This window comes from Mytilus trossulus, chromosome 10 (assembly GCF_036588685.1).
Source record: "Mytilus trossulus isolate FHL-02 chromosome 10, PNRI_Mtr1.1.1.hap1, whole genome shotgun sequence".
Lineage (NCBI taxonomy): Eukaryota > Metazoa > Mollusca > Bivalvia > Mytilida > Mytilidae > Mytilus > Mytilus trossulus.
The window spans coordinates 38,129,214-38,148,310 of record NC_086382.1 but is presented as its reverse complement, the minus strand read 5'-3'; the positions used below and the strand labels follow the sequence as shown (position 1 = coordinate 38,148,310).

At 32.2% G+C, this 19,097-nt stretch overlaps 1 protein-coding gene across 1 annotated transcript; it reads left to right on the top strand.

Moving 5' to 3' along the window:
* Nucleotides 1–53: 53 nt before the first annotated feature.
* LOC134687878 (uncharacterized) lies at nt 54–18,615 on the top strand. The gene is made up of 7 exons (XM_063548336.1): nt 54–324; nt 1,541–1,767; nt 3,234–3,441; nt 4,916–7,348; nt 16,812–16,899; nt 17,701–17,776; nt 18,523–18,615. Exons 1-7 carry the CDS (start codon nt 54–56, stop codon nt 18,613–18,615), a joined length of 3,396 nt encoding a protein of 1,131 aa, XP_063404406.1.
* Nucleotides 18,616–19,097: the final 482 nt, after the last annotated feature.

Here is a 19,097-nt window from a genome sequence, read left to right as displayed (position 1 = left end):
AATACAGTGGATCAAATATATTCCACAGAATTTCAAAATTATCCTAAATAATCATGACCTCGATTTCACAACTTACAGAAGAAGAAAGAAACTTCACCAAATTTGTCTTGCTGAACTTTAAAGTATCACCTGATATTGCCAGACGATTCTTTGACGGAGTAATTCGGCCAACACAATTGGCTAAAATTGTCAATAGTAATATACATGCAATCATCAATTTACAAAAATCAAAACGAATTAATGTGACTCAGTTGAAAATACTAAGAGATGTTCCTGGAACGGTATGGCCATCATATCTTCCTCCGATGCCCATGGGAACAAAAGGTTAATACTTATAATAGAGTTAGTTGTTCTACAACAATAACTTTAATAACACATTATAAATTGCTTGCGTCCGAGGCGATTTTGACTGAGGGAGTAAATTGTGAAATAAAACAGTAGGTCATAATGTGTACGGACACCGTCACGAATTTAATGACCGATACGATTGCCGGTGTCTAACTAGCGACATGCTTTCACGATCTGTATATAATAGTTAAGTCCTCAGATCTGTAATTCTACCGATTGTGTTCTATTACCGATTTTAACATTTTAACGATTGTGTTCTATTCCCGATTGTAACATTTTGACGATTGTGTTCTATTCCCGATTTTAACATTTTAACGATTGTGTTCTATTCCCGATTGTAACATATTAACGATTGTGTTCTATTCCCGATTGTAACATTTTAACGATTGTGTTCTATACCCGATTGTAACATTTTAACGATTGTGTTCTATTCCCGATTTTAACATTTTAACGATTGTGTTCTATTCCCGATTGTAACATTTTAACGATTGTGTTCTATTCCCGATTGTAACATTTTGACTGAATGTTGATTCGGACTATCGGTGATGCATGCATAGCAGGTAATGCATACCCTGTTTTTAGAGTTCATGCGATTTACTCACCTTTAGATCAATACCTTTAGCTGTCTCTTCTTGCGATTTACGAGATATAAGGATCGGTAAACTACTGTTGCTTTAATATCCCCCTTAGTATACGATTATGGAGTCGATTAAAGGACTAACTAGTTTTGTTTGACCAGAAGACCAAATGGTTATATATTTTTGTTGTTTTGTTAACGCATTTTATATAAAATATACAAAAGTTATAAATCGACAGTTTAGAATAATTAGGGCATCAGTTGTGGGAGTCTTAGACATTTATGAACTATCTGCTTACAGAACCAAAATGTATGTATCTTTAAGACGCGTATTGGCTTAACTTCCGAAAGAATTCTGGTTTTGGTTCAAAATGTACTCATTCCATTATAATAACTTCTCAAAATTAGCGCCAAAGTCGTTTAATGATCAGGCCTACATTTTCCAAAATACTACACAATACTATTTTAACCCCAGAGTAGTCACATGAAGTTATGATACCGTATACTTCAGTGAAGATTGTAGAATTTTATAAAATGACACTAATGTCAAATAAAGTTTTGGATCAATGACCCTACCTTTAAGTCTTTTCGTATTTGTTTGCTTTTCTTTTACAGCTACATCTTCCATGGACTTTGATATATCACTAATGGTATGTCTGCTGCGTAATCTAGGAGGTTTATTAACACCCTCCAATGGTTGGGATCACCTTCCACATCCGAACGATATGTTACCTGGAGCTCACTTGGCAACACTGAAGTGGTACAGAAATCAGTTGGCTCATGCAACAGTTACTTCTATGGATACACATGAATTTACAGACAAATGGGTTTGTGTGGAAAAGGTATTTTATTTATAAGCAGAAATCATACAACACAAAGAAAAAAACAAATATTTTACAAAGTTCTTTTATTCACTTTCTGATATATTAATGATGTACAGTCATTCAAAACCCTACTTTCACTGAGTTTTTGTATCTCGCATATCCAACTGAGATTAAGGACATTACCCAAACTAAAAGATCTGTTTCATGTCTTGATCTTTTCCTCATTATTGACAGAGATATGGAGATGGATCTCTAAAATCTATGACAAACGTGATTATTTCAACTTTCCTATCGTCAACCCATTTCTTAGTAGTGAGCATTTCCACTGCCCAATCGTATGACGTTTATATATCTCAATTGATCTTTACGCGCGTGTGTGTACGGGGTTCATGTTTAGGGATGTGCTATTCCCTATTGTGACATTTTAACTGAGAGAAGATTTGTATGGCAGGTGGTAATGCATGTATAACAAGATTTAGTTCCCCTAGTTCTTGTGTTCTAAATTGATTGGTCTTCTTAATCGATTAAGAGATTTGAACATCGGTATGAACACTGTTGTTGCTTTAGACAACAACAAACATAGAGAATGCTTTTCAATAGAGTTGCCATTTCGTTAACAAATAACCCGTCCACAGTGGCGGCTCTGATTTTCACATCACCATTATGACAAAAATATGGATAATGCAACATGAAAACTAAAAAAATATATAAGTGTTGTCTTCAAAATTTGTATGCTCTTTCTACGTTTATTGACCTAAGAAGAAACAGAAACAATTATCAACAATACAAGGTCAACAATTAAAAATATTTTGACAATGCATTATATTGTAGTGTATAATGTAAGATAGTGCTCATTCTTGAAGATGCAAATAGAACAAGCATTCTGTGAGTATTGCATAGCAATACATAGTCCCCTACCGGTTAAAAACCTACCACTAAATTCTTTAAACAATTTACTAAAGAACAGGAAAAAAATCCAAAATGTCATTTATCTTAATAAAATGTCTTTTACAAATCTTTTTAAAAAATGAGTTATTTCCCTTTGAACAGAAATCTAGTAATTAATAAGTATTTCATCAAAAATTTAAATCTAGGGAAAAGGGCTTTAACTGAACAAGGAGAAAAGCTAAAATCGTGAAAATCGAATTTGACCTGTAACTTGTCATGATAAAACAATAAACCAAATATTAAATCAATATCTTCAAGCATGAAGAAAAAAAGTCTGGAAAACTGATTTGCCGGTCTGACGGATGGACAGACGGACAGACGGACGGACGGACAGACAGACGGACAGACGGACAGACGGACAGACAGACGGACAGAATGCAAACCTAAACTTATAAGGGCTTTTGAATAGACTCTAGTTTTAAATGTATTAAATATTTTCAAATGAATACACAAAAACACTGATAAAATGTTTAAAACTGTATGCCCCTTTGCTTATTAGCGTATCATTTATTACTTAAATAATCCTCTCATTGAAGGCATTGACATCTTTAAATAATGGTCAAAGACCACATGAAGTGACCGATATCTTAGATCTTGATCTTGACGGAGAAATAGCAAAAACAGTTGCAAATGCAGAACTGAATCAGATTAAAAAGGAATACCTTGATTGTGAAAAAGAAAAGGAACAGATAGAAAGTGATTTCTCCTTTTACAGAGAAGGGAATCTTCCTAAAAACATCGCAGGTTTGTGCAATTTTTAATGAATTTTCATGCATTATTTTAAAAACATTGCACTGACAATGAAACTAATTCATAAATACAACCAACCAAGAGATAATTTGAGCCTTGATCACTTTATTTCTGTAAATGAGTTACAAATGCCCCGAAGCACATTTATCAGCTGGAAAGAATTTGTGATTAAAACTGACTAAAAGTTAAATTTTGAAACAAACAAAAAAATCAAAAAAAGATGAAATTTATTGGTGCAGTAGCATTGGTACCGTGAACGTTATTATGAGAATATAAAATAACTTCAAAATACTAAAACAGACAAAAAATGAAAACAATTCTAGAAAGAAACAACTGTTTTGAAATTGAATAAAACCCAAATCTTAGGCTTATATTCTTTCAAAAACTGATATAATTAAAAAAAAAAAAAAAAGGAATTAAGTTTAGCTTTTGAGTATATTCTAAGCTGTCAAAGTCATTGTATTTGAACATTTCCATGACATTATGAAGTAGTATTTAATATTAAGGAGTGGACTAAAATATTGGCTGTAAAATAAAATTTAGTTGTAACTAAAGTTTTGAATTTATTGATTTGAACTGGAAATAAACAAAATTATACTTCCTCGCTAAAGTATTACATGCTTTACAATCATACTCACAATCAGGAAACATTTCTTACTATTTCATTGTACTGTCACCTAATGTATAAAACAAAATCATTTATTTTTTTCAAAATTATAAGAAAGTCCTTATATCACTAAAACATTTACACCTCCATAAATGAAATGCAAAACAAGGAAGTTATGCATTATTTAAAAACATTGCACTGACAATGAAACTAATTCTTAAATACAACTAATCAAGAGATCATCTGAGCCTTGAGCACTTAACAATATTCTAAGTTTGTAAAATAATGATAATCCCTTCTTCGTGATAAGTACTCGCTAACGCTTGTACTTAATCATGAAGAAAGGGATTATCATTGTCTTAAATGTACTTATACCTGGTTGGTTGCTTCATCGTTAGTTTTATATGTTGTATTTTGTAAATTGTTGATTGTCTTTTCGTAGTGTATCGTTTTTTACAATAGCATTGTCAATTTTTCTTTGAATAATAAGCCCTACTATCTCTTTGATATCTTACGTTTCTCTGTCGATTAAAGGTTGTATATGATAAAATATCTTGATACATTTGTTCTTCTATAATCTGGATAAATGTAGAACGCAAGATCAACGATAACAAAACGTTAGTTGAAATATTTGTTATTTCGTCTCTGAATATACAAAAGAAAGATAATGTATTAATTTAAGACGAAAGCTAAAGACAAGGAAATTATAAATCTTCAAATAAGTAAATAAAAAAAAAGGTTGTTTGATTTTGTCTGCAAAAAAACCATCTATACAATGAATTACAAGTTGGATCTACTCAATCAGTTAGAGTTAGTTTCTTTTATTTCTTTTATTTACTGATGATATCTAACTATTTACAGAAACGAATGTAACTTTGTTAGATGCATGGCGGATAGAGGACAACATCTTTTACGAAACAAAGGGATCAAAACTTGTTTATGCCAAAGTTAAGGATTTTGGTTGTATTTTGGTGACATCAAATTCAGGATTAGGCAAGACGGCCATCATCCGTCACATCGCATTGAAACTGCATTCAGAAGGATTTGAAATTGTTCCCGTAGAGTCCCCTGAGGATATTATCAAATACAAAACAAAACAAAAACAAGTTTTCCTTATTGATGATGTCCTTGGAAAATACGATTTAAGTCTGACACTGTTGGAGAAATGGGAAAGAATAAACGAAAAGCTGACTAGATGCTTAGGGTCTGAATTAGGTTCAAACAAAGTTTTATGTACAACGAGATTACAAATAGCACTCAACACAAGATTTACGAATGCTTCGACAATTTTAAACCAGGTAATCGTTAATTTAGAGGAAGGGTCTAGTGCACTCTCAAAGGAGGAAAAACGAAGAATATTATTAAAACACCTAAACCGAAGTAGCAAAGAGAAGGAAATGAAACCAGAAGAAATTGAAATTCTGTGTCAAACAAAATATGCATTTCCGCTTCTTTGCAAATTAGTTTCAACTAATGAGGAAAGATTCAGAAACAGAATCGCATTCTTTAGGCAACCCATATCCCTCTTGAATGAGGAACTTAATAAAATGAGTAACGAAAATAAGAGTCTGTATTGCTCATTGGTGCTATGTATGTTGTATAATGGTACATTAAGTAGAAGTATATTTGACTTTGACTTGCGTAAATGTGATGAGAAAATCTACAAAATAATGCAACATTGCGGGCTGCAAAGAAACACGCCTAAGAAAGAACTTTGGGATAGCGTTCTATGTGCTGTAGGATCTTATTTCACCCAGGAGAGTGACAATATCCGGTTTATTCACGATGCTTTGGAAGAGACTGTTGGTCATCATTTCTGTTCGTTTAATCCAAAAGTAATGTTTTCAGAGTGTGATATCTTGTTTATAAGAGATCGAGTCCGAGTTCATTCCAATAAAAATGGAAATGAAAATAAGGATGAAAATATTGTGATTATTCAGGAAGATGACCTGAATAAGGATCATCTTAAACCATTATATAATAGACTATTTAAAGAATTGAAAAGTGGAAGATTTTCAAGTCTGTTGATGAGCCACCTTTTTAAGAATAGAAACTTCATCTGTATATTTGGAACTATTATTGACAATAGTGGAAGAATGCGTTTACATACTTTGTTGATAAAGGTATGTTCTGAAAGGTTACAAAGAGACCAGTCAATCCTCGAAAAGGCTATAGAGTGTTTTTCCAGTTATAGGGACCAGTCAGCTGTAGGAAGAAAGGTAGAAAAAATATTTTCATCCAACAAAGAATTTCAAGATAACAGTGATGCAATTAGTCGAAATGTAGAGGCAATATGGTCCAGAAGTACACTCATGTACTGGATTGTAGCTTTTGGCTGTTATGAGTTCTTTCATTATGTATGGAACAAGATTACTACTTTAGAGCGTAAATGGTTACTGACTAGAGATATTTTTTACCAACCCTCAGTAAAGTCATTCTTTCCCCTAGCTGTTCTAGGCGGTAGCATAGATATTGTTACAGAATTAATTTCTTCTGGTGCCGATGTTAACTGCTTTTCGGAATTTTGGGAAACATCTTTATATATAGCAGTTAGGACGGGTCAATATGATATGGCTCACTTACTGGTGAGAAATGGAGCAAAGGTAAACCTGAGAGGATGGTATGCAGTAAAGACTCCAGTTTTGGTTACAGGAAGCAAAAACAGATTTACTAGTTTGCTACTTCAGTATGATTTAAACCAGACCGAACTCCATATTGCAGTACGACAAAACGAATTAAAAAAGTTGAGATCAAATATTACATCAGAGAATATTGATTCTAGAACTGAGAGTGGATGGACAGCTCTTCATTATGCTGTAATATTGAATAACGTAGAGGCTGTTATGACTTTATTCCAGGAAGTATTGTTCCAAGACGATGATTCTCATTTTGACTCTAACTTTGTTCAAGATAACGAAGGAGAAATAATGAACAGAAAGCCGACACCAAAAGTAAACATAGTTGACAATAACGGACTTACTGCTGTCCATCTAGCAGTTATAAACAATAATATCAAAATACTATCCCTTCTGCTTCGTAATAAAGCTAAAGTGGTGGTTAGTGATGATTTCGATAGAACCCCTTTACATTACACGAAGAGTGATCGTGTAACAAAATTATTGCTTTCGCGTGGATTTCAGAACAACTGTTTAGGCAATAATCGAAGCACCGAAGATGGGAATTTGTATAACAGAAAACCTCTGTCAGCTTTCAGGACCGTATTTTCTAATATTACTCTACATACTAGACTCGGAGTTATATGTCGGGACTTTGTAAACACGCCAGACAAGGAGGGTAATACACCCTTACATTCTGTTATAAAGAGGTGCCTTTCAATTTCAAAAAAGGAGAGCAGTCATTGTATAGAAGAATTGCTAAATAATGGGGCTGATCCTTATTTATGTAATGAAAGTGGCCTTTCAGCATTTGAGTTCATCGATTTAAATTCTGATTCAGTCAAATATTTAAACTACAGTGAAACGTATATGCAATCAATAGAAAAGACTCATGCCGTATTTGCTTTTGTCATGTTAATCTTAATTGCACCGACTATTGGTCTATCAATATATCTTTCCATTGTGATAAGTCAAGAAAGCCAAAATGCAGTTTATTGCATTGGCCAAGTCGCAGAATTTGGTAATATTATCTTGGTGCCGGTGAAGAGAGTCAACTTTGTTATATGGTTTACTATGGTACTTGCTTTGTCATCATCAATTATGTTTAAAACGACATTTTCGGTTTTCGTAAGGCGTTTCTTTCAAATTTTAGTATTAATAGGATGGTGCGGTTTCATATTAATAGGTGAATTTTTCTACATACAATTTATTTATAAGTTCATGTATGTGGCTTTTTTCTATGCTATTGTATTTATCCTGCTTATACAAGGAACGTCAAATTTAAATACTGTAGTATCAATCCATAGGCCATCTTGGACAGGACTGATTGGTTTTGGATGTTTACCCCTGATAATTTCATTAATTGTAGAAGTTTTTCTGAATGTTGATATTATTGTAAATTCTAGAGAATCTCTTATCCACAGTCAGTTTTATACCATCCGAAATATTAATATCCTGAACATTACAGCTTCAAATTGTACTGAATTTAGTTCGAAAAATATCACATGTATGCATATGAGTTCATCATATAATGATACTTATACTAATGGTATAGATTTCTCTGTACAATGTCGTACTGATCCAAATATTTCAAGTTTTAATGGTACACTTACAGTGAACTCAGATTATACAGACTCAGAAATAAGCTTTATATTCTTATTTTGTCTAAATTTTTGTTTACATGCAATATTTTTCTATTGTTTTCTCCACTGTATATTCATTTTTGTCCAAAAAATGTTCAGAAGGATTTTTAAAAAACCAGTACTGTTTTTAAATGGAGTTGCAATATGTAGTCACATCAATATATCATTTTTCATTGCAGGTTATGTATATTTTTCAATGAATAAGTAGTGGATTTTAATTTTCAGACAATGAATGTTTTAGATATTACTAAAAAAAGTATCAAATGAATAAACGAGTAAAGAATATTGTAAAAGCTGCGTTACTAAATCAATCTATGAATAAACAGGTTTCCGATCTGGAAAAGAGACAACAGATGTACCCTAAACGGGTTAAATGATAAAAGTATACATACCAGTAGAGTTTTACCGAAATGACAATTCTCAATTATACTCTAAATCACAAACTAAAAAAAACACGTAATTCATGGAGGTTTTTAAAAAATTAAGTTATTATGTCTCTATGTATCATTCCATTAATATTAGTTTGATTAAATAAAGATAAGTCAATTATTATTTATGAGGGTCTGTTTGACATGTAATGCTAAATTATGCACCATGTTTAAAATAGCGTAATTCTCCCGAATAATACCAACTTACTCTTCTCTATGACCATTTTTCTTATTTTTTGTAAGCACTGTTTAATGTGTTTTTATACCACAGTTAGTATTTAATTTAAATTTAGTAACTTAATCATGTTAAATCTGTATATATTTATATAATTTTATAATGTACGTACATGTTGTTTGTATTCTTAGCTTTGTATGAACACATTTAGAATGATAATTTTGGCGCAGTTTTATTGACCATGTTGCTATCTGAATAAATGGTGTGCTATATTTTTTTTTATTGAAAAAGTGCTATTTGAAAATATTGGACAGAACGTTCATATAGTACGATTAAGATAAATTTCGAATCTTTTGAAAGTCTGTAATGATATCAATCATTTGTATTTACTTTAATGTGCTTATTCAATGGGCTTTGAGGTGTCACAATAGCACTGGCTGAATTGCAGAAATCTTTGACCCTTCAATATGTTTGCCGTAAGATTGCAGAAAACTTTGACCATTCTATATGTTTGCCAGAACATTGCAGGAATTACACAATATTGACTTGGCATACCTAGTTGGTACTTCCTGGATGCTAACAAACAGGTGTATTGATAACACGAAGCGATATACTTATTCTTAGAAGTTAACCAATAAAGATCAACGTGCGGTCTTGTTTTAAGCTCCACCCTTATGAAACGGAATTGTTTGCCGCAAACTTGCAGCATACTTGCTGCTAGCTTGCGACAAACAAAAAGTTTGCAGGAACACAGAAAATATTTTTTGCAGATGTTTGCCGCTAGCTGAAAACTTCTGGCAAACATTGCTGCAAGGTTTGCGGTGAGTTTGCAGAAACATCAATGTTTGCCGTAAGATTGCCAGAAAGTTTAAAATAATAAAAAATGTTTGCCGCAAGATTGCAGAAATCTTTGACACTTCAATATGTTTGCCGTAAGATTGCAGAAAACTTTGACCATTCTATATGTTTGCCAGAACATTGCAGGAATTACACAATATTGACTTGGCATACCTAGTTGGTACTTCCTGGATGCTAACAAACAGGTGTATTGATAACACGAAGCGATATACTTATTCTTAGAAGTTAACCAATAAAGATCAACGTGCGGTCTTGTTTTAAGCTCCACCCTTATGAAACGGAATTGTTTGCCGCAAACTTGCAGCATACTTGCTGCTAGCTTGCGACAAACAAAAAGTTTGCAGGAACACAGAAAATATTGTTTGCAGATGTTTGCCGCTAGCTGAAAACTTCTGGCAAACATTGTTGCAAGGTTTGCGGCGAGTTTGCAGAAACATCAATGTTTGCCGTAAGATTGCCAGAAAGTTTAAAATAATAAAAAATGTTTGCCGCAAGATTGCAGAAATCTTTGACACTTCAATATGTTTGCCGTAAGATTGCAGAAAACTTTGACCATTCTATATGTTTGCCAGAACATTGCAGGAATTACACAATATTGACTTGGCATGCCTAGTTGGCACTTCCTGGATGCTAACAATTTGAAACTGTGGCTAGGTCAATCTTGGTTGTGTTTTGAAATGCAAGGAGGCATTTTGGTTCAATAATACGGGATAATCATTGTGTAATTAAAGTACAAATGATTAATAGAACTTCATGCTTTAATGAAATAATTAATATTATCATCATACATAATAAAGTAAGCAACTATATAAACATGTATGTGTGATTGAAAAACTTAAGCTATCATAAGTTTTAATTTGTAACTGATGTACTGCACCTTCATGGTCATGTTTATTAAGATTCTGTAATGCAATTATTACCTACCTTTATAGTCTCAAAATGCATTTGAGATTTTACCTTGTTCATTTTTTAAAACAGGTATATTATGTCATTTGAGAATGACTTCTGCCCCTCTTTCAAAACTCAAATGCATGTATGTATTTCCTTAAATCTCATGGGTTTGCAAGAATTCTTTCAATGAATGTTTGTATAAAGACAGGAATTGACTTTGTAAAATAGTTGCTGTGTAATTTGAAAGAGATGAATTGAATGTGTCTTCACACATGACATTAGTATATGTGTAGTTCCTGCAAGTGTGCCGCAAGTTTGCAACAAACACGTGCCGCAAGCTTGCAGCAAACAATTGCCGCTAGCTTGCGGCAAATTTAATTTGCATAATTATGTTCGCAGCAAGCTTGCCACAAACTTCATTTGCATGGTGAAATGGTTGCGGCAAGTTTGCAGCAAACGTTTGCTGCAAGCTTGCGGCAAATGTTTGCCGCAGGGCTTTTTTTTGGTAAGGGTGCAGTTGCCACAATTGATAACTGGATGATATCTTGTTTTCAGTTACTGTATATGATTTTGGTCAATATCATTTTGATGTTTAAATTGTTTTGGCAGTATTTGTCAGTCTGACATTTGTCGTATGGCATTTTCATGCCCAAGTGGTCAGGTTAGGTTTATATCGTGAGGTCACCATAAATATAACAGTTCAACAGTATTTGGTATATAGATTGATTGCGTATATGTAGAGAACAGGTATGGTGTATCAATTCTTGACAAAAAATCACATGAAAAAAGCAGAGGAACAGCACTTTTATTGCCATTAACAAACAGTTTGCATAGTTTTAAGGGAGATAACTCAAATAAAGAAATGAGATTCTTTTGAACTGGGTTTCTTATCTCCCTAACTCATCAAATGTTCATTTTTCAAAATAAGACAACTCAGATTGATAATTTTGTTGATTGTCGATAGATGTTGCGATGGTTTAAATGTGATAACTGATTATTCAGTGGCAATATTGTAACATCTAATATTGATTGTATCAGGTTCTGGATGGAGGACCTTGATATCTGTTTTCTTTCACATTTTAGCCAATTTTTCTTTTAATATAAATCTTTATAATTGGGGTTCGTGTTGTTTATTCTTTAGTTTTCTATGTTGTGTCATGTGTACTATTGTTTTTCTGTTTGTCTTTTTCATTTTTAGCCATGGCGTTGTCAGTTTGTTTTAGATTTACGAGAAAAACATATTATTCTTTCTTTTTTAATATAACCGTAGAACTAGTTGATCATGTTACAGTTGTTTGATGGATTTTGAAACTTATTGTGGCCTCTCAATGCGAAATAGGAATAGCAATATTTTGTACCTTAAAATCTTCTTAATAAATTCTTACGGCATATGTTTAACTCCTTTTTCGAATTATCCTTTTTTTCTTAATATTGTTATTTACTTGTACTTGTACTTCTCAGTCATAGTTTTGTCTACCTCTAAAAATATGTTGCACTATATTTGTATCACGTCCATACATATTTACAAAATAATTCTTAATTCTTAACAAACTGGTAAGTTTGAAATAGATAAGTCACAAAGGACATTGGACTGTTTTAAACATATGAAATATAATCAACAGGAAAGATATGCAGTGTCACTTGACGCTTAATTACTTATTTCTTAAATTTGTATGAAATATAAAACTGAGGTGTTCCCTGTAAAAACAGCTGTTGTTATATATATAGTATATCAGGATATTATATCAGTAAATGACCAACAGTTTCTCACTTAGATTTAAAATCCCCAATTCTGATTTATCTAGGTAAATATCTTTCATTAAAGGGCAAACTGACACGCACGCAAAAATATATAAACTTCATGTTACCAGATATATTATAATGAAATATCATCTTTTATAAAAAAAATATTCAGGAGATCAGTGAATAAACTCCTTATATCAAAACATCAGGCTAAATAATTTGTACACAAGACACAAATGTCTACAAAAGACTCGGCAGTGACGCTCGATAAAAAAATTATTAATTAAAAGGCCAATATGTTGAAGAGAATTGAAGACCAAAAATTCCGGAAAGTTTGCTAAATATAGCTAATGTAATCTATTTCTGGCCAGGGGTGGGGGATCTTCGTATTTCAAAATATTAAAATCCGTTAATTCATAACTATGACCATAGTAATACCAATGATAATGCATGTCAGCATAGCATTTCCCATGTATTTAAATGCTGTGAAAGCAGGATTGTAAGTATTACTAACCCTATGTAGGTTTTTTTTAAAATTACACTGTCTATTAAAACTGTGTCTGGTACTTTATAATAAAGTATATTTGCGAAAAATAATAATCAATACATCAATGGAGTGTTTGGCACTCCCAAATAAAGGCAACAGTAGTATACCGCTGTTCGAAATTCATTACTCGATAGAAAAAAAACAAATCCGGGTAGCAAACTTAAACTGAAATATAAGAGAACTACGACACAACAGAAACACAACATTAAAATGTAACAAACACAAAAACGAACTATAATATAACAATGGCCATTTTCCTTACTTGGTACAGGGCATTTGAAAATAAAAATAGTATGTTGAACCTGGTTTTGTGGCAGGCAATATTCAAAATTAATTATTTGTTAAATTTGTTTGAAATATAAAACTGAGGTGTTCCCTGTTAAACAGCTGTTGTTATATATAGTATATTAGGATGTTGTTCCAGTAAATGACCAACAGTTTCTCACTTATATTTAAAATCCCCAATTCTGATTTATCTAGGTCAATATCATTCATTAAGGGCATACGATACAGTTTTGATCCTGTATTTACAAGTTCGTGAAAATTTGCATATAGGCTATTTTTTACCTGTTTAAATCAAATATGTTATAAAAAATATACCTTCATGTGCTACTTTTTGAGTAAAATGAGGTCGAAATTTTGTATATTTGCTCAAAATTCAGATTTGTGGACGTAATTTCTTTTTCGAAAGAAAGACATAACTTTTTTGTTATAAAAGATAAACACAAATTGTTTTTTGTTAAATAATCGGTAATTTCTGTATTTTATAAGTATCCTAAAAAAATTATGCATTTTTCATTCAGAAATAACTCATATTTATCAAATGTTCATGAATTGAGGAAAATACGTCATTTTTTGCTGCATGTTTATCAAAATAAAAAAAATTCCTCTATTTACAGTTTTATAAAATTTGGGTCACATAATCTCCCTGCAAAATGAAACAAATTGCTGTTTTGAAAAATAGGGGTCCATAAACTCGTTTTCAAATTAAATCAGTTTGAATGATAAAAATCAGTCGAAAAATGCATCTTTTCCCGATAAGTCACCGTTTGACGTCGCGAAAATAACATTTTACGTTAGCAACGTCATTACCTCCCCTGTAACTGTATCGTATGCCCTTAAAGGGCACACTAGCAGGCACGCAAAAAATAAATAAACTTATATCTACTAATAATTACATTAGATGTAAGTTTCATTATAATACGTTATTCTGATTGGCTAACATGTTATTCCGTAAACAATTGCATCAGACAATAACATTTATCATGCATGATGACACGAGGTCCCACAAAAAAGTGCACAGGTGAATTAAATAAAACTGGATAAAAATCGTGTTTTCATGATTTTAGCTAAAAAAATGTAATTATAAGTATTGAATACTTCTTTTTGAAACTTTATAGGGTTGTAAAAGCGTTGACCGTGCGTACATTTTTAGAATGAAGCGCTTCCGCGCTTCATACAAAATGTACTTCGGTCAACGCTTTTACCACCCAATAAATTTACAAAAAGAAGCATTCAATTCTTAAATGAAATATCATCTTTTTCACAACTGTGTTATAATTAAGAATGTAAAAAAAAAGACTTCTTAAATACACTCATCAGGTTTAACTATATGTACACCAGACACTTGTTTTGTCTTCAAAAGACTCTACAGTGAAAAAAAAATAAGTACGATATGTTGAAGAGTATTGAGAACCAAATATTCCGGAAGGTTTGCAAAATACAGCTTAGGTAATCTGTGTCTGCCCAAGGGTGGTGGATCCAAAACATTCAAAACCGTTAATTTATAAGTATGACTATGGTAATATTAATGATGCATGTCATATTTATTATACTTCTGTATTTACATGATGTTGTAACCAGTATTGTTAATAACCCAATGTATTTTTTTAAATACACTGTCTATCAAAACTTTGTTTAGTACTTTATAGTTTGTTCGTCACAAAAGTCTATTTGCGAAAAAAAAAGTACATCACTGGAGTGTTTGGCTCGCTTAAGCATTGACTAATGAGGACTCAACACTACCCACATCATCTAATCCTACGCAAATAAGACATCTACTGCCTTTGATATGTAACAGACTATACATACAGTTGTTGTCGTGTTTGATGTGTTTGAGCTTTAGATTTTGTTATTTAATTAAGGACTTTTCGATTTGAATTTTCCTCGGAGTTCAGTATTTTTGTGATTTTACTATTGCTGACTATACCATTTAGACTGTATGGACATTTTCAAATCAATACAATCTACGTGAAATTTCTCGAGCTCAGTTGAAATGTAACAAATCTTTGAATGTATGATCTGCGCCTTTGTACCTTGATCCCGTAACGATAAACTGAGATTTGCCTGTGGGTTTTGCTGCATGTGTGTTTGTTAATCCCGCGGTAGCTAGAGGTATAAGTGGAGGGTTGTAATTGCACGCAACATGCTTGACCTATTTGCGTGTTCGCATCTCTCCCAGATTAGGAACCTCTAGTCTTTGATAGTCGTGTGTTGTTTTTTATAATCATTTATTCATTTGTATGTTTCAGGGTGTAGTACGGCGCCCATTTTGCTGAACTTATACTCATTCTTGTTTAGGGGCCAGCTGAAACCAGTATTTTGATTCAGGATTTTCTCGTTGTGTAACATACCCATTTATGGCCTTTGGTTGTGTTCTGTTCTTTTGTCAGGTTGTTGTCTCTTTGACACTTTTAGCGTTTTCATTCTCATTTCTATCTATGATTCGATGGACTGATTGTTCCTTATAGTAGTTAATATTCATTTATCCAGCTGTTGAAATAGTCATTTCCGATAATAACATCTATATCAAAGGCTTTGATTGGAGTTTTTCCAATTAATATTATTTGATATAGAATTGCTGTCAGGAAAAATATCATTCTTTCGTTTTTTTCGTTCATCCATTCATATGTTCGTTCGTTCGTTTGTTCCGTTCGTTTCGCTTGGTTCGTTCTTTCGCTCATTTCTTTCGTACTTTCGTTCGTTCGTTCGTTCGTTCGTTCGTTCGTTCGTTCGTTCGTTCGTTCGTTCGTTCGTTCGTTCGTACATAAATAAATAAATAAATGAAGAAATGAAAAAATTAAGAAATGAAGAAGTGAAGAAAGAAAAATGAGAACTCATTGTACTCTCTGTACACATTTCATCATTTACTTGCCAACGTCAAAGTTGTAACTTTTCTGTTAAAAGTTTTTACCCAATGATATTTGGTTCCTTCCATAAGAAAAAAAAACAAGTCACCGAAACCTTAGAAACCCATATTATTTTTATACACCTATATAATGGATTATGTGTCAAAACTTTATAATGGCCGAAATATATACAAGGTTATATATCAGGAAGCATTGCTGCAGCTAACTTCCTGAGGTGGAGCAGGTGAGGTTGTTTCTTTTTAAAACTTCTCAAAATTAAATTCTTGCAGAAGGGAGGCAGTATACGTTTAATTTTTGTTATCCCCGTTCAACAAGATTTTACAGAAAGCAGGAACAGAATAAGGACCAAAAGATTAGCGCACAATTGTGGACATTTGTCTCATTAAAAATCAAAACTACATCTCCAACTGAAAAAAACCTAAAAAAAAACCATGGGCAATATATTAAGAAAATGTATGATGAGCAAATATAAAATGAATTATAAGATTGCTGAAAAAACGACATTAGTATATGTATGTTTTTGAAAAGTAATCATGCATTTAATCCAAACCTGGTATACATAATTGAGTGTATATTTCACAGTTGATATATTAAGCGTAGATTTGAATTTTATTAATCTAAACGTTGTTTAGTTTCTTATTAAGTTTTCTCTCTCCTTATCTGTGAAATTTTATCGAGGCATTTGCCAAAATATATTTGTATTTGTAGTCAAATTGGCAACACAAAGCATTCAAGTGCAGAAGGTCGAAAAAGAGGAAGAAGAGGGAGTGGAACAAGTTAGATACAGATTAAAGAGGTAACAATAATAGTATTTGTAATGAATTATCTCTCAAAAACAAACCCCTCACACAATGTTAAACCGTCTTGATGAATCATGACATTCCCAATTTAATGTTGGTCTTAAGAAGGCAATCAACATGATCAAGGTACATTTTTATATTATTGTATAAAAAGCATTAAAATGAAAAATGGGTTATGAAAATAAATCTCGTGCATTTAACTTTTCGCGGTGCATTTAAGGTTTCACTTAATTTTTAACGCAAAACTAACAGGATTCATTTTCATATTTATAATTTTATTTTGAAATTTTCGTTGTTAATTATATTATAAACTAGTAGATTTTTTCTATTTGGATAACCCCTTTTCTATCCAAATTCATTACACAAAATAATTGTCTATTAAATGTTTTTTTCTGCCTTTATTTATCACTTTTTTGTTTGTGACAAAAATAACATACCTATAATTAGGATAGTTCTAGTATTGAATATTGATAGCACGAAGACAACTTCGGAAATTCGAGTAAAGCTGAAAATTGATAAAACTCACACATACGATACTTTAAATAGAAAACGTTTACTGATAAAACTTGTTGAATCATGCATTGCCTCGAAAAAGACTGATATGGTTGTATTTATGCCTTGTATTTAATTTCATTTCTTGATTTAGTATTTTTTTACCACATAATATGAAATGATTTTTTTACGCAAAACCATAGTTTTTCTGTTTTGTAATTTACCCGGCTTTTTTTGACGAAAAGACAAATAGTCGACACCCATATAATATATATGCAAAATAGATAGAAACTTTTATCGTTTAGATCAAGCAATGATTCCAAAGGATCAAATGATTCAAATTCAAGTAACAGAACTAGTGAAAGAAAATCTAAACTGTTTGTAAGTTTCACAGTTTATCATGATATCCTTATTACTATTCCCTTCTAAATAAATGCAACAGTAGTATACCGCTGTTCGAAACTCGTAAACTGATAGAATAAAACAACTCAGGGTTACAAACCAACACTGAGGGAAACGCATCAAATGTAAGAGAAGAACAACGACACTGTGACAACAGAAACACAGCATTAAAATGTAACACACACAGAAACGGACTTCTAAAACACAGCATCAAAAACACAAACACAAAAAGAATACAAATGCCGATCAATAATTCAACCTGGGGCTTCAAAACACCGCATTATTAAGTTATTGAAAATGCCAAACTTCAGTAATTTGGACAATGAACTATGCATCTTCAAAAATAAGCGTTTTCACTAATTTTTTTTATTGCTGAAAACATAAGGTAAGATCTTCTGATGTTTGAATTCTCAATATCAAATCTTTGAACAAAAGAATTTTAGATTGCAATCATAACAAATAAAATAATACATCTGTGATTATTATGCATTTTATGTTTCTGTCATCATTTCTCTACTTGTAAAAAAACTAAAATACGTACGTGTATAATTAAGACATTTTCAAATTTGAATATTTGAGAGAACAAAGAAGACTTCATAAACCTGTTACAACTAGATTATTTAAAATCGCTATGATTAAAGCTCCAATGATAAAACATCACAAGATATACTATCAAAATCAATTTTATACAGACTCAAATCACATTACTTTGTTTCCTATGATAGGGCACGAGCTCAAAACAGAGCGAGATTCGAAAGGATACATGTGTAGCTGCTCTGGACATTGGAACTACATTCTCAGGGTATGCCACAGATTAAAACAAAGATCCCTTGAACATCAAAACATTCAACTGGATATCACGTTTTGATGACCACGTGACGTATAAGATGCCACCAGGCTTTTTACTTCGACCAGACGGTACTTTCCCTAGTTTCGGATACGACGCTGAATACAATTATATGAACCCTCCGACAGGGGAACATAAGTTATGCTTCTACTTCAAGTCATTCAAGATGATGCTGTATAAATCGCCTGTAAATATATTTATCGCTATTTTGTGCATTTTTCCTTTGATCCTTTTTTGTGATAATTTCCATATCATGCTTCTCGCTTGAGATGGAAAAATTATCGCTAGAAACTAAGGAGGCCACGTGGCGTTGCTAACGAAATTGACATTGAAATTGACAACGTCGTCATAGGTAAAATAGCGATAAACAGATTATCATTGGTCATCTCAACTCGATTGCTTTTCTCACTTTCGCTGTACCGTCTCAAGCGAGAACATCAATCTCTTTGAGAT